A 14,457-nucleotide genomic window follows, 5' to 3' on the forward strand; every position below is an offset into this window, starting at 1 on the left:
CCAAAATCTCTACCCGCAGTGCTACCTAGGGTAGATAAAGTTCATCACCGGCATGCCTGGTTGGTCAGGCTAAGACGGAGTCCGTAGTCACCCAGGCAGCACAACGAAGGGCCAAGAATCCGTCTACACAAATCACTACCCCCCCTGATAAAGACGGAAGACGTCTTGATTCAATAGGGAAAAAGGTGTCTACTATTGCGGCAACCACAGTCCGAGCCGCAAATTCACTGGCAATTCTTGGCAGGTATGATAGGCAAATGTGGTCCGACATATCACCCTATATCGAGAAGCTTGCAGAGCCGGATCGGACTGAAGCAAAAAAGATCCTGCTAGAGGGAGAAAGCGTCTCATCTGAGATAATTGATGCTGCAGTGGACGTGGCAGCAACAGGTTTTAGGCAGCTAGCAGGAGCAGCTGTACTCCGAAGGCAAGGCTGGTTAAAGGCTACATCATTTCGTTTAGAAGTCCAGACAAAAATCGTGGACATGGCCTATGATGGAGAGTTCCTCTTTGGTCAACATGTAGACGAGGCATTACAATCAATAAAGAAAGACACAGAGACGGCACGATCGCTGGGCTCTCTCCAGTTTCGAAAGTCTTCCTTTCGAGGCGCAAGAGGAAGAGGCAACTACTCGAACAGAGGAGGTTATAATCAGCAACGCTCCTACAGTAACAACCAAGGGAACCAGAGGTACCAGCCATACCGTCAGCAAACATATGGCCAAAGGAGAAATAATTACTCTCAACCAAGAGGAAAGTCCTCTTACCGAGGGAGAGACAACAAGAGCAAGTGAGAAACACATCCTGCCACCACTTTGTCCCAGCCTGAAACAAATTGGTGGAAGAATATCCCGATATTACTCAAATTGGTCCAAAATTACCACAGACAGATGGGTTCTGGACGTTGTTTCCAGAGGTCACATTCTCGAATTCGTCAAAGCCCCTCCAAATTCTCCCCCAAAAGGTCTACCACCAGCTCATCTCAAGGAGCTTTTTTCCCAAATTCACTCAATGATTCGGAAAGGAGCAATAGAAAGGGTACCTCAACATCAGAGGGGAACAGGTTTTTATTCAAGATTTTTCCTGATCCGCAAGAAGTCGGGGGAATGGCGCCCCATCCTCAACCTGCGTGCCCTCAACAAGTACCTCAAGAAATTATCCTTCTGAATGTTAACACTTCAAGAAATCCTCCAGTTTCTCTCAGTAGGGGATCACATGGCAACACTCGACCTTCCGGACGCATACTTCCATGTGCCCATTTTTCCAAGACACCGGAAGTTCTTACGGTTCAGAGTGGCTGGCAGAGACTTCCAGTTCAAAGTGCTTCCCTTTGGACTACGTTCGGCCCCCAGAGTGTTCACAAAGATGTTAGCACCGGTGACCGCACGCCTAAGACTAGAGGGAGTTCAAATTTATCCATATTTGGACGACTGCCTTATCAAGGCCAGTTCCATCGGCCTGGCAAAGATGCACATTCAAAGATGTCTGTCACTCTTCCAGAGCCTGGGATTTTCAGTACATTTCAAAAAATCTCACCTAACTCCATCACAGAGGAAGTCGTTCTTGGGAGCCACACTGGACACAAAACTCGCCCAAGTGTTCACATCAAAAGAAAGAAAAGTGAAGATTCGCAAGATGTCCACATCACTGCTAGAAAGAAAGTGTGTTTCTGTTTGCAAGTTCAAGTCTTTCTTCGGGATGATCTCATCCTGCATTCCGCTCACCCCCAACTGTCGCCTGCGAATGCGACCTTTGCAAGAGGAACTCAGTCGTCAGTGGGTGCAAGTGACAGGCTCGTTCGAGGACGTCATCAACATAACTCCTCGTATGAAAAACTCCATCCAGTGGTGGGGGCAAGATGTGAACCTGCAGGAGGGATGCGCTTTCCTGTCAGAAGGACCCAGATTCATCGTGACCACGGATGCTTCTCTGGAGGGCCGGGGCGCCCATCTCCAAGGGATGACAGTCAGTGGCAAATGGGACATTCACCAGAAAAAATGGCACATAAACCTGCTGGAACTAAGAGTCATTTTTCTAGCCATGAAATCCTTTCAGGCGACCTTGGAGGGCTCGACAGTGTTGATACGAACGGACAACACTACCAGCATGCATTACCTGAACAAGCAGGGAGGCACAAGATCGGCCCGGTTGTCCCGTCAGGCGCAGGAGATCTGGAATTGGGCCCTGAATCACAACATCAATCTGTCAGCGGTCCATGTCCCGGGGGTTGCCAATGTCCTAGCGGATACTCTCAGCAGGACTGCAGGAAGCAATCACGAATGGGAACTCCATCAACCATCCCTGGATCAGATATTCCGAGAGTGGGGTCATCCCAACCTGGACTTGTTTGCGACAGCCCTGAACCGGAAATGCCAACGCTTTGCAAGCTGGGTTCCCCACAAGGACTCGTGCGGAGATGCCCTTTCGATGAATTGGTGTCGAATATTTGCTTACGCTTTTCCGCCAATCCCGCTAATTCCCAAGATCATCAGGAAGATGAGGAGTCAACCATGTCGACTAATCCTGATTGCTCCAAGGTGGCCCGACAATATTGGTTCACCGAGCTTCTCCTCCTCTCGGAGTGCGAACCAATATGACTGCCTCGAATACCGAATCTGCTCACAGTTCAGCAGGGCAGGGTGTACCATCCGGATCCAGATTCGCTGAAATTGTCAGCTTGGCTCCTCAGCACAATGAGTTCGCCCACTTAGACATTCCTCGCGACTGTCAGGAGGTATTGGCTAACGCCAGAGCACCGTCAACCATCAAGACTTATAAACTCAAGTGGAAACGTTTCTGTGCCTGGTGCCAGACTGTCGATCTGCACCCCTTTCATGCTACACCAGAGCAATTATTACCCTTCTTCCTACATCTGGCTAGGTCGGTTTGGCGCATTCTACCCTGAAAGTATTTCTGGCAGCCATTTCCCGATTCCGTCAAGACGGATCGAACTCTTTGTACTCATCAAGAATAATCCAGCAATTTTTCAAGGGTTTGTTTCGCATGTTTCCTCAAATCCGTCGGCCACCTCCTGTTTGGAATTTGAATGTAATACTCTCACAACTCATGCGTCACCCCTTTGAGCCGATACATAAGGTTGACCTTAAGTTTATCACTTGGAAGGTCTCCGTGTTATTGGCTTTAACATCTGCCAGGAGGGTCAGTGACATTCAGGCTTTCACTTCTAAATCGCCTTTTTTGCAATTTACATCTGATTCGGTGGTACTCCGTACCAATCCAAGGTACATGCCTAAGGTCCCATCAGACTTTCATTTAAATGAGCCGGTAGTCCTCAAGACATTTTTCCCAAATCCACAAACACCAGCTGAGCGAGCATTGCACTCTTTGGACATTAAGAGGTGCCTAAAATGTTATCTATCAAAGACCTCAACTTTACGCAAGACAGATCAGTTGTTTGTGGCCTATGGCAGACTGCGCCAGGGCTCTGCAGTGTCCAAACAGACTATTGCTAGATGGGTCTCGTCAACAATTGGACTCTGTCATCAACAAGCAGGAAGACCTTTACAGGCCTTACCAAGAGCGCATTCCACAAGGGCAGTTTCCTCTTCCACTGCTCTGTTCGCTGGTGTGCCTCTTCAACAGATCTGCAGAGCTGCAACATGGTCCAGCAGGCACACTTTTACGAGGCACTACTGTCTGGACTCAGCGAGTGATGCAGATACTTCGGCGGGAAGAGCAGTTCTTCGCAATCTTTTCCAATAAGGTGAGCCTCTGTTCTCCCGCCTCCTCTATGCTCTTTTCTAGACGCTTTTTCATGTTTTGCATGTATACTGTGATACTGTTAGCGTCTAAGAGCATTGGTTCAGGTGTACTGCTATCTATTCTGATTCAGGCATGTGAATCTATGAAAGACACCCCTAATACTGGAGAAGAACAATAGTTACTTACCTGTAATCTGTGGTTCTCCAGTATTGGTGTCTTTCATAGATTCACATGCAACCCGCCCACCTTCCCCTCAGAGGCTCCCTCAGGAAATTGTGTTGGCTTCACTCCTGTGCGAGAAAATCTGAGAGCCTGATCCTCTGGGGAGAACATTCTGGTGGGTGCTGTCGCCTGATTGGCTGCAGTTTGGTCTAACATAATGACTAGGATAGTCATGAGTGTGGGAGCTTTTGCTCCTGTAAGCTAAGCCTACTTTACTTCCTGGTTGGTTATTACCAAGGTTTTTTGGTTATTACAGGCTTGTTTTTGCTTTTTTATATACCGTGGGACTCCCACTCCGACGACGGGGAATGATTCAGGCATGTGAATCTATGAAAGACACCAACACTGGAGAACCACAGATCACAGGTAAGTAACTAATGTTCATAAGGTTACATTTCACTGCACCAGTGGCATTTACCCTTTCATGTTCCACAGTAGTGTTTATATTTCCTCAGTAACACGTCTATTTCAATATATTAAGAAGTTCTAACAATCTCCCTATCAACACCTAATCCAAGCAAAAGTATCATATAAACGGTCTTCAATGGTGGGGTCACACTTCCACCCTCAAATTGCCTCCAATTTGTTGGTCCCTTTCAAGTAGAGGGTGTGGTGGCCACATTACCCTCAGTAACAGCCCTCGACCCTACTGGGTTTGAGTGATGGCTCTCCAGAGTGTAAAGTGAAGGCGATAGTTTACTCCCGACTTCGAAATGGGCACAATATGACCATATTTGATTACTTGAATGATATCTGATGTTTCTGAAAGACCTTGGTCAAATCTACTTGTATGCCACGTTGAAGTGTTGCCAGGTACGTCCTATTAAACCTTTCAAGTGCTGTGATAATAAACAGTATATTTATTTTGGTGTGGTTGTATATTATTTTTTTGTTAAAAGAAACAACAAAAAGTAAAACAAAATTGGCAGTGCAAGTAGAACATTGAATATTTATGTTTTGTCACAATTTTAATTTGACAGACTTGAAAATAACCAGTTTAAGGACAATGTGATGGAGCTGTTGGCCAGCGTGCTGAGTGCGAAGGATTGTCATATTAAGAAGATCAGGTAAGGAGCAGAATGGCCGCGCAGGAACTGGCAGTCTGCATCCAGCCCTGGCTTTCCTTAGTAGCTGCCCACTATTGGTCGCAATAATGATCTGAACTTAGAACAAGCATAGCCAATACGTCTCGCTTTTGGGACCTTATAAGTATTTAGTTATGCAGCACAATATCCTTGGTGCAACAACATTATCTGTTGCATAGTTAAACACTTATAAGGTCCCAAAGGCGAGACCTATTGGCTATTTATTTAGGCTATCTGATAGATCTGCATGTATATAGGATAGATAGATAGATAGATAGATAGATAGATAGATAGATAGATAGATAGATAGATAGATAGATAGATAGATAGATAGATAGATAGATAGATAGATAGATAGATTGTGACTGCCGCAGGGCTTGTAATTACATACACAATTTGATTATCCATTTACTGATCTCATTTTTGCAAGAGTCTGCCTCGAATGCTCGGGAAAGGTAAATTGCCAACATTTAAGAACGCCGCATAGAGCCCTTGTAACAGAAAAAAAGAGGGGCACATTTTCTTCTCTATCTATACTGTAGAAAGAGGTATATAAAATGCGCGCACCCCACATGTAGTGTCTACAGGTTCTACAGCAGAAAAAAAACACATTGCTGAGATGAACGACAAAATCAGCCACACAAGAGCACTAAGTAAGAAGGTGTAACCGAACCAATCCATGTTTAAGTTTTATGTTCTCTCAGCTCAACACAAAAACCTAAAGGGTTTTGGAGTATTAACAACAAATGTTTTCATCACACGCAGGTCTGACCCCGCACGCCAGGCTTTTATTGCATTTGCTGTGGCTCGCTGCTTTCCTATTTTTTCGTCATAAAATGCCAAATCCACAAACCCAGAAATATAAATAGCTGCTGCCTTGGAGTCGAGAGGGTATTCTCGTTTTTCGCGGTACTGACCCTAGCATGGTATTTTGGTTAGTGCGACGTGAAGTCGCTGCATGGGAATGCTGTTCGACTGCTCGGAAATATTTCTGCAGGTTTTTTTTGGTTCTGGGGGGGCGGTGGCAGACAGTCAAAGAGAGAGAGAGAGACCGGCAGCAGAGGAGAGAGAGGGCACAGGAGGGGTAGAGGAGAGAGAGAAAGAGAGACAGTCAAAGAGAGAGAGAAGCTGAGACAGGCAGTCACAGAGAGAGGCAAACCAGGCAGTGGTTAGTGAGAGAGGCAGAGACAGGCAGTGGAGTGAGAAAGAAGCATAAAGAGAGAGAGAGAGAGTAAGGAGCTAGGCCAAGTAGAAAAGACAGGCAGACAGAAAGTCAACAGAAGAGAAAGAGAGGCAGGCAGTCAAAGAAAGAAAGCGAGAGACATTCAGCTGAAGAAAAAAATGAAACAGGCAGAGAGAGCAAGTCAAAAAGAGAGAGCGGGGCAGAGATAAACTGTAGAAGAGTGATACCGGCAAGGTAGAAAAGAGAGACAGAGGAACAGAAAGAGAGACAGGCAGTTAGAGAGAGACTCCAGGACCGACAGTGGAAGAGAGAGGCAGAGACAGGCAGGGGAAGAGCGAAAGAGGGGCAGAGACAGACACATTGAAAAAGAAAGAGAAGCAGCAGAGGCTGAGAGCGGATCAGACCGGGAGGGAAATACAGGGGAAACAATAGAGTGGCAGTGACAGAAACAGTGCAATGCACAGAGACATCGAGACTGATACACAGAGCGAGGCAGAGGAGGACTGTGGAAAGATAGACAAGGAGACAGACACAATGGAAAAGATAGAGACATTCAGGGGGTAAGACAGAAGCGGAGAATGACAGTGGGCAAGAGAGGGGCGCAGATTAAAGCACAGAGAGTCCGATAGCGACAGCTGAAAAAGAGAGAGGCAGGACAGGCTCAGTGGAAAAGATAGAGAAGCAGAGGCACAAAGAGAGACAGCCATAGACAGTGGAAAAGAGGGCACGAGAGAGAAACATATATTAGAGGAGAAAGAGCGGCGAAAGAGAGAGAAAGAGGAGGAGAGACAGGAACAGTGGAAGATAGAGAGACTGACAGACAGAGGGAGGACTAGAGAGACTAGCGGAGGGGCGGTGCAGGAGGATGAAAGCAGAGAAGAAGCAGGCACTTTAAAAGAAACAGAAAAGGCGAGACAAAAAAAGAAGACAGAGCGGAAACAGAGCGGGGACAGGAGGAATCACATAAATGACTCAAAGCATGAAGAGAAAAAAATGTCCAATAAAGAAAGAAAGTTAAAGAGCAGAGAATAAATATGTAATATATGGGAGAAGGGGAGAAGGCATGTAAGAGCCAGCTCTCAGAAATATGCAGTGCGCATTGTAGGGTCACTGCCTGGAGATGCTCACACCACAAGCATGGCTGTGAAAGTAATGCCGAACAGCCGTAAAAGTAATGCCGCACAGCAGTGAAAGCGAAAGTGATTGTGGTGAAAGCCAAAGTGATCTCGATGACACGCTCTGTGCTAAGCACGCGAGGGATGCGCGCGCAGCATTGGAGACGTGGAGCGAGGCACACGTTCTTATGCGCGTAACAGCAAGCTGGTGGCCGGAAAAAGCCTGTGGGTAGCACTTCAAAAACCCGCTTACTAAATGTCTCGCCAGAGCAGTTCATGCACTGGCTAGGGCGAGACTTAAAAACTGGCGATGTTCAGAATTTATTGGGGCCAATAATTATCGCTTATCACAAGTTGTGTGGAATAACATACCTTTTGCACAAAAATCCACAGGTTCAACTCAGTGTTTATCTGCCATTTTTTTCCCTGATAAACATTGGGAAATGTGACTAACTGAACGTATTACGGGGACTTTTAAATAGTGAGAGACCACAGTAGTGCTCAGATTAAAACGTTTTTTGGGGGGTTTTCCTTCATTTAAGACCAGAAAAGAAGGCCACATTCGCAAGGCTTTTTCTAAATGTACAATTTATACCTAGAAAACATCACAAGGCATGCATCCATGAACTGCACATGATTCCTATAGCTATGTGTATGTTCATTTTATAAACTCAAGTATTTTAAATATATGCAACAGACTAAAGGTAATGCAGAAGTAGGCATACACAGTGGAGCACTAGCTGATTGTCCAACAACATTCAGTGTACTTGCAATTTAGATTTTGGCGAGGCCTGTAGTCTTTTCAAAATGCACCATCCGCATTTATGTGACCTGGCATAAGCTGTGTGAAATGTGAAAGAAACTGTACCAATAGAGGCAGGTTTTTTTTTTAATGTATGTTTTATTGGGTGGTATTTATAGGAAGACTGACAAGAGTTAAATATTGAGAAAAATTAATAATTGAATTGGTGTGTTGGGACTGGAATACCCGGCTTCTTGTGAAACTGGTATCCTGATTTTTTTATCACACGTATGTATATATATATATATATATATATATATATATATATATATATATATATATATATATATATACCTAATCCTGGTCCAGTAATGCAGAGTCCAGAACCGGTTCTGTGACCTGGAGAGGTTTGCAATATGTACCCCCCTCCCCTCTAGCAGACATAGCACAAATGCATATGCCCTAGGTGAAAAATAACATAAAGTTGTGGTCGCAGCATATCCGTTTTTATGAATCAGTGGTGTAAATAGAAATTTTATCTGTGTCAGAGAGAGGTGTAGCTTACAGACCCTGCTCATGTAAAGTTCCACTGGAGCTTAACCATCTGACCGCCCAACTTATTTAGAGTGGGCGGACGGTTGCCTGTTTTTTTGCTGTCCGTCACCATTAGGTAAAACCTGGCGGTGAGGGACAGTAAAAAAAAGAATAAAAGTGCCCCTCCCCCTGCTGATGGAAGGTCAGCATTTTTGACAGAGCATCAGGGTTAAGACCGGAGGGGGCGGAGAGGAGGGAGTATCCAGCAACATTTCCCACCAACTTCCGGGCAGGAGACCGGAGGGGGTGGAGATCCCTCACCACTTAACCCACATGGCACAAGCTTAGGCACTGGACGTGCGCAAGCTGAAGGCAAGCTGAAGCGCTGCTATTTTTAATAAATCCTCCCTGCAACTGTTTTATAACTCTCAATTGAAGAAACTTTTCTTTTACTTGCGCCGCATTTCACTTTCACCTACCCGTCTTCCTCGAACCGCACTGCTACCCGGTCCACCACAGGTTTTCCCGATTGAGTGGAGAGAGTATCCGGCAACATTTCCCACCCACTTCCGGGCAGGAGACCAGAGGGGGCGGAGATCCCTCACCACTTAAACCACATGCCACAAGCTTCGCGCAGTGGAGGCACGCAGCGGGCGCGCCGAAGGCAAGCCCGTCTGCGCACGGACGGGGCCAGGGGCCAGAACCCCTGTCCGTTCCCCGACCCACGTCAGATCCTATAGTCCACACACCCTATGCAACTTAAGAGGAGGCGCATCTGACAACTGCCGCCATAGGTGGAATGTAGCAATTGAACACACTGACAGTCCTCATTTTGGGTTTAAATTTCAGACAGTCATTAAGGCGCGTGAACCCCCCTGGAAATCGTGCCAGTATAAAGATGTTTCTGCTAAACTGCAGATCGTTCCCTAAGCATGCCACTGAAATCGCCCTACTACTGGAGGAACTTAAAACTGATGCTCTCTTCCTGATGGAAACATGGCTTAATAATGAGTCTGTGCTGGTCCTTGCTCAAAATCTCCCTTCCGGCTATCTTCTACAATGAGAGGACGGTAAGGAATGCAAGGGTGGCGGGGTGGGACTGGCAGGTGTTTATAAAGATCACTTTTATTGATGCATCTCTCCAGACCAGTTATCAGATTGTGAGAGTCTTCTCTTTTCCATTGACTTCTCCCCCACTATTACCTTCTGTGGGTTACTTATTTATCGCCCACCCGGACCCCTGGGTCAATTCCTCAATACCCTTCCGATAACCATAGCTAATTTAACCTGCTCACACTCCAATTTCACTGTACTGGGGGATCTCAATATTCATCTAGATAACACCTCTGATCACTTCACTAATGAACTAAACCTGAGCCTCTCCGCACTCCAGCTAAAGCAGTTGGTATGCAAACCCATCCACATTAAGGGCCACTTACTTGACCCCGTTTTTAGCAACTGTACTAATCTCACATCAGGGAAGCCTTCTCCACTTTCCTGGTCTGACCACTTCCTGATTCCCCTAACTTGGGAAGTCCCAAATCACACCCCTCCCTCCAATTCAACCTTGCGCCAGGATCGCACCTGGTCCAAGCTTCCCAGAGAACTTTGGATAACAGCCCTCAAAACCTCCAGACCTAACAGAGACCCCAATCTGATTTTAGCCAATGAGAAATGTAATTGCTGGATCCAGAACTCCTTAGACGATGTGCTCTCCATAAGGCTCATTCACAAAACATGTAGAGCAATGACGTCTCCCTGGTACTCTCCTAAATTACGGGAGCTCAAACAACATTGCAAAAGACTGGAGAGAAAATGGAGACAGATCTATGCAGTCTCAAGCAAATCCGAATATAGAGAGGCAATAAAAATCTATAACATTGAAATTAAACTCGCCCAAGCCGCCTTCTACGAGGAAAAAAATCAAGGCAGCTTCTAACTCCCCCAAGGTAATCTTTAGAATTGCTAAAATCCTCAAAACTACTCCAGAAGCAACCAACCCCAGACAATGCTCTATCCCGGTGTACCAACCTGGTGGAGTTTTTCCACCAGAAAGTGCAAAATATATACTCCACTTTTACTTTTATCCAGTCTGAAATTACTCAGGAAGAGGGATCAAATCCACACTGGAACTACTTCCCCCCCCTTGGACCTCACATCCTTAGACTCCATCATGCACCAGGTAAAGTCGGGCTCCCCCTTAGACGCAGCGCCCCCATGCGCCCTGCTACCAGTCATAGCAATCATCCTGCCAACTGTTCTCGACCTGTTGAACGCCTCCATCTCCGCTGGAGTGGTCCCCCGGCTTGGAAATGTTCCATGGTAAAGGCCCTTTTAAAAAATCCAAATCTTGATCAGAACAGCTTTAGCAACTATTGCCCTATCTCCCTACTTCAATGGCTGAGTAAGAGTCTGGAAAAACACATCAACTCAATGTTGGTAGAGTTTCTAGAAACCAAAAACCTACTCCATCCTTCTCAGACTGGCCTCCGTCCCCAACACAGGACCAAAACTTCCCTCCTTGCAGTAACGGAGGAGGCAAGGAGGATATTGGATCAAGGAAGCTCCGCAGCAATCACTCTCCTCGATCTCAGTGCCGCTTTCGACACTGTAAACCACGACACGCTGATCCTGAGACTTGGGGATCTGGGTATGTCTGGCAATGCCATTGCCTGGTTACAATCCTTCCTAGGCGAACAGTCCTTCCAAGTCTTTGAAGGCGATGTTGTCTCTAAAAAGATGCCCCTCAGTTGTGGTGTGCCCCAGGGCTCTTCCCTGACTGAGCCCCACACTATTTAATATTTACATGAGTCCCTTAGCCGAGATTGTCCTTCCATTTGGCATACAAATCATCACCTATGCTGATGACACTCAGCTTTTGGTGGCATTAAACCACCCCCAAAAAACCAAGTAATCTTGAAAGCGGTCTCAAGGAGGTGGCCAAATGGTTGGAACTCTCTTGCCTAAAACTCAATGGGGACAAAACCGAGCTTATGTTTCTCGGAAATTCCCCCTCTCTCAGCTCCGAGCAACTTTGGCTGAAATGCCTTTGCCCCTCCCCAGTACCCAAAGACCATATCAAAAGCCTTGGCATATGGCTGGACCGCTCCCTCAGCTTTAATCATCAAGCGGTAAAACTCTCTGCTACTTGCTACGGACTGCTGAGGATGCTATGTAAGATCCTCCCCTCCTCCCATTCCAAGCAAAGAGAATCATGGTGCAGGCTCGTATGCTCTCCCGTTTGGATTATGGGAATGCCCTATACATAGGGGCCCACAAGCCACCATAGGCAAACTTCAAATCACACAAAATTGTGCAGCCTGCACGCTCCTCCAGACCCTCCACTGACAGTCCATAGCCCCAGGGTTAAGGAGCCTTCACTGGCCACCGGTCAAGGAGAGAATCCAATTTAAGGTCATGTGCATTGCGCACAAGGTTTTTTTTGTAGACGGGCTCTCTAATCAGCCAGCCCTTGATAATTCCCTACCAGCCCAACAGGCACCTCCGCTTAGCATCCTCTTCACTTGCCCTACAGCCCAGAATAAAGAGAGCCAAATGCGGTGGACGCTCTTTTTCCTACAACTCTGCCAAGCTTTGGAATGCTCTCCCCCTCCGCTTGCGGACGGATCCCAATCTACCGTTCCGCAAACTTCTAAAAACCCTACTTTTTAACAAATATCTCTAACCGCTTATCCCTCCTTTCGTCTGTGTCCATCTACAGCGCTGGGATGCCTCAGGGTAGCTATCGCGCTATATAAATAATTTTTCATTTTATTTCTGTCAAACTTTTACAACATTGACAGGAAACACAGTGACGACAGTTCCAGCCAATTTTAAGATATATCCACAGGCCTTGCGGACAAGTCTAACTATGGTGGAGGGCATGCCCAGCAGGGTGACGAAGTAAAATACCTCGACAGAAAAAAATACTCAGTCGCACGACGGACATACAACCGTCCGCCAAAGAATAAATGAGGACTTTAATCTGCAAAAATAAAACATTACAATATGGTAATTCCCATACTCACCGTTAGTTGATTCCTAGTACTTCTCAGGGGCAAGATGCAATCATATAACAATGTAGCAAAGCACAATAATGAAATCAAATGGGTTGCTTTTATTGATGAAAAAATGTAGAGTAGGCAAGTGGCTTTTAAAGTGCCTTTAGCAAAATAGAATATCTTACACTAACTAAATAAAAACCATAAAGGAGGGTTAGCAGGTTTGATGCAGAAATAAAAACAGGATTACAAAACATGTGGGGCCTTATTTATGAAGGCCTTGCGCCACCGGTGCGTGTCTTTTTCCCATTTTAAAAGTCACGTAAAAGTGGCGCAAGTCCTTCATAAATAAGGCCCGTGGTCTCCCTGTAGAGGTATTTAGCTGGAGATAGTAACAACAAATGAGCTTGATGTTTTTGTGTGTGTGTGGTGTGTGTGTGTGGTTGTATGTGTGGTTGTGTGTGTGGTTGTGTGCATGGTTGTGTGTGGGGTCACAATCATCTTGAAATACGTTCAGAAAATGTGTAGTATCTTTCACGTAACTCCTCCACGATTGAACTCATGTTTGGAGAAAATTATCAATAAGTTGAAACATTCCACCATGGTTTGATGTATTGGTGCAAGACAGAACACTGAGGAGAGTTGTTTTTCTTGATTTGATGTAGATTGTGGCCACACGCAACATCCTGGAAGAGGTTTTATTTTTATTGAAAAGAGAAAATTCTCTACGCAGTATACATTACAGTAAGTGTCGATGTGCAGGGATTCCACGGGCTGACACTGGTTGTTGGAACTTGTCCAGCCACTTCAGCGTTTAATTATTTTTACATTTCCTTATCTTGTTGTTTATTTAGAGTGAGGCATCTCACACTCCTTAAGGTTACCAGCTCAGAGGAGTTGTACACAACTGAAAACCCGCAGTGAGTTCTCTCATGATCAGGTTTTGTTGGTAGTGGTGATGAGAGTCACAGTTCACGATTATGACACTTGATAGTATTAAGTTAAATACAGGTGCATAGTCTTTGAGCACTCCGATGCATGCAGATACCCCTGGTGGTTGTTTTTCTTGACGGTTTCCCTTTTTTTTTTACCTCGAGCTGACACATAAGGTTTTCTCTGTCTTACACAGTTGTAACAGTTCAATGGACTTTGAATTTAACCGCATCTTCTAAATTCGATGTAACAGCATGTATATATGAGTCTTTGATATGATGTTTATTGCTGGTTTTCTTTGTTTTCGTTTGTCATTTTTTACAGTGCCCCTGAAGAAGGGATCTACCCGAAATGCATTGGGCCTTTACGAATTTGTTTTCCGGTTGTGTGACTAAAACAATGAATTTATAATCACTAGTTTTTGCACTTTTGACAGCAATGCTACATTGTCTAGCTAATAGTCACATTGTGAATTGTTTTTCTGTGATATAGCAAAAGTTCTGCAACTTATATATAAAAAAATTCTTTGATGTAAATCATAAAAATGTAAATGAATACAGAAGCTGATTTATTCATAATTTAAATTTGAATTATCACATTGGTTAACTTGTGATCAATTTGTACAGTTTCACGTGATTTTCATTGTTATACTTTTAAATGACTTTTGCTGTGCATTTGGTATACCAGTGGTTTTTCCATTAGCTGTTGTCTACCGAAAGACTACATCTCCCATAATGCTTAGCGTTATGAGGGAGGACCAAGAAAGCATTTAGCCACGCGAGAGAGTGAGGACATTGCACATGATTTCGTCCTTAGTGTTTGTAGCGGTGCCGCGGATGTCAAAGCAGACAATAAAGGGGTAAATTCAAGAATCCTAAGCGGCTCCGCGGGAAGAGCCGCTTAGGATTCTTGAATTTAC

At 45.3% G+C, this 14,457-nt stretch overlaps 1 protein-coding gene across 1 annotated transcript in view; it reads left to right on the plus strand.

The window, feature by feature from the left end:
- Window positions 1-14,457, plus strand: part of NLRC3 (NLR family CARD domain containing 3) — a 1,491,832-nt gene that overhangs the window by 486,062 nt on the left and 991,313 nt on the right. Inside the window, exon 5 of the mRNA XM_086941402.1 lies at window positions 4,926-5,012. Coding sequence (XP_086797528.1) covers window positions 4,926-5,012 — 87 coding nt within the window. The remainder of the gene's footprint in view (window positions 1-4,925; window positions 5,013-14,457) is intronic.

The sequence above is a fragment of the Lissotriton vulgaris genome, chromosome 10 (genome assembly GCF_964263255.1).
Source record: "Lissotriton vulgaris chromosome 10, aLisVul1.2, whole genome shotgun sequence".
Lineage (NCBI taxonomy): Eukaryota > Metazoa > Chordata > Amphibia > Caudata > Salamandridae > Lissotriton > Lissotriton vulgaris.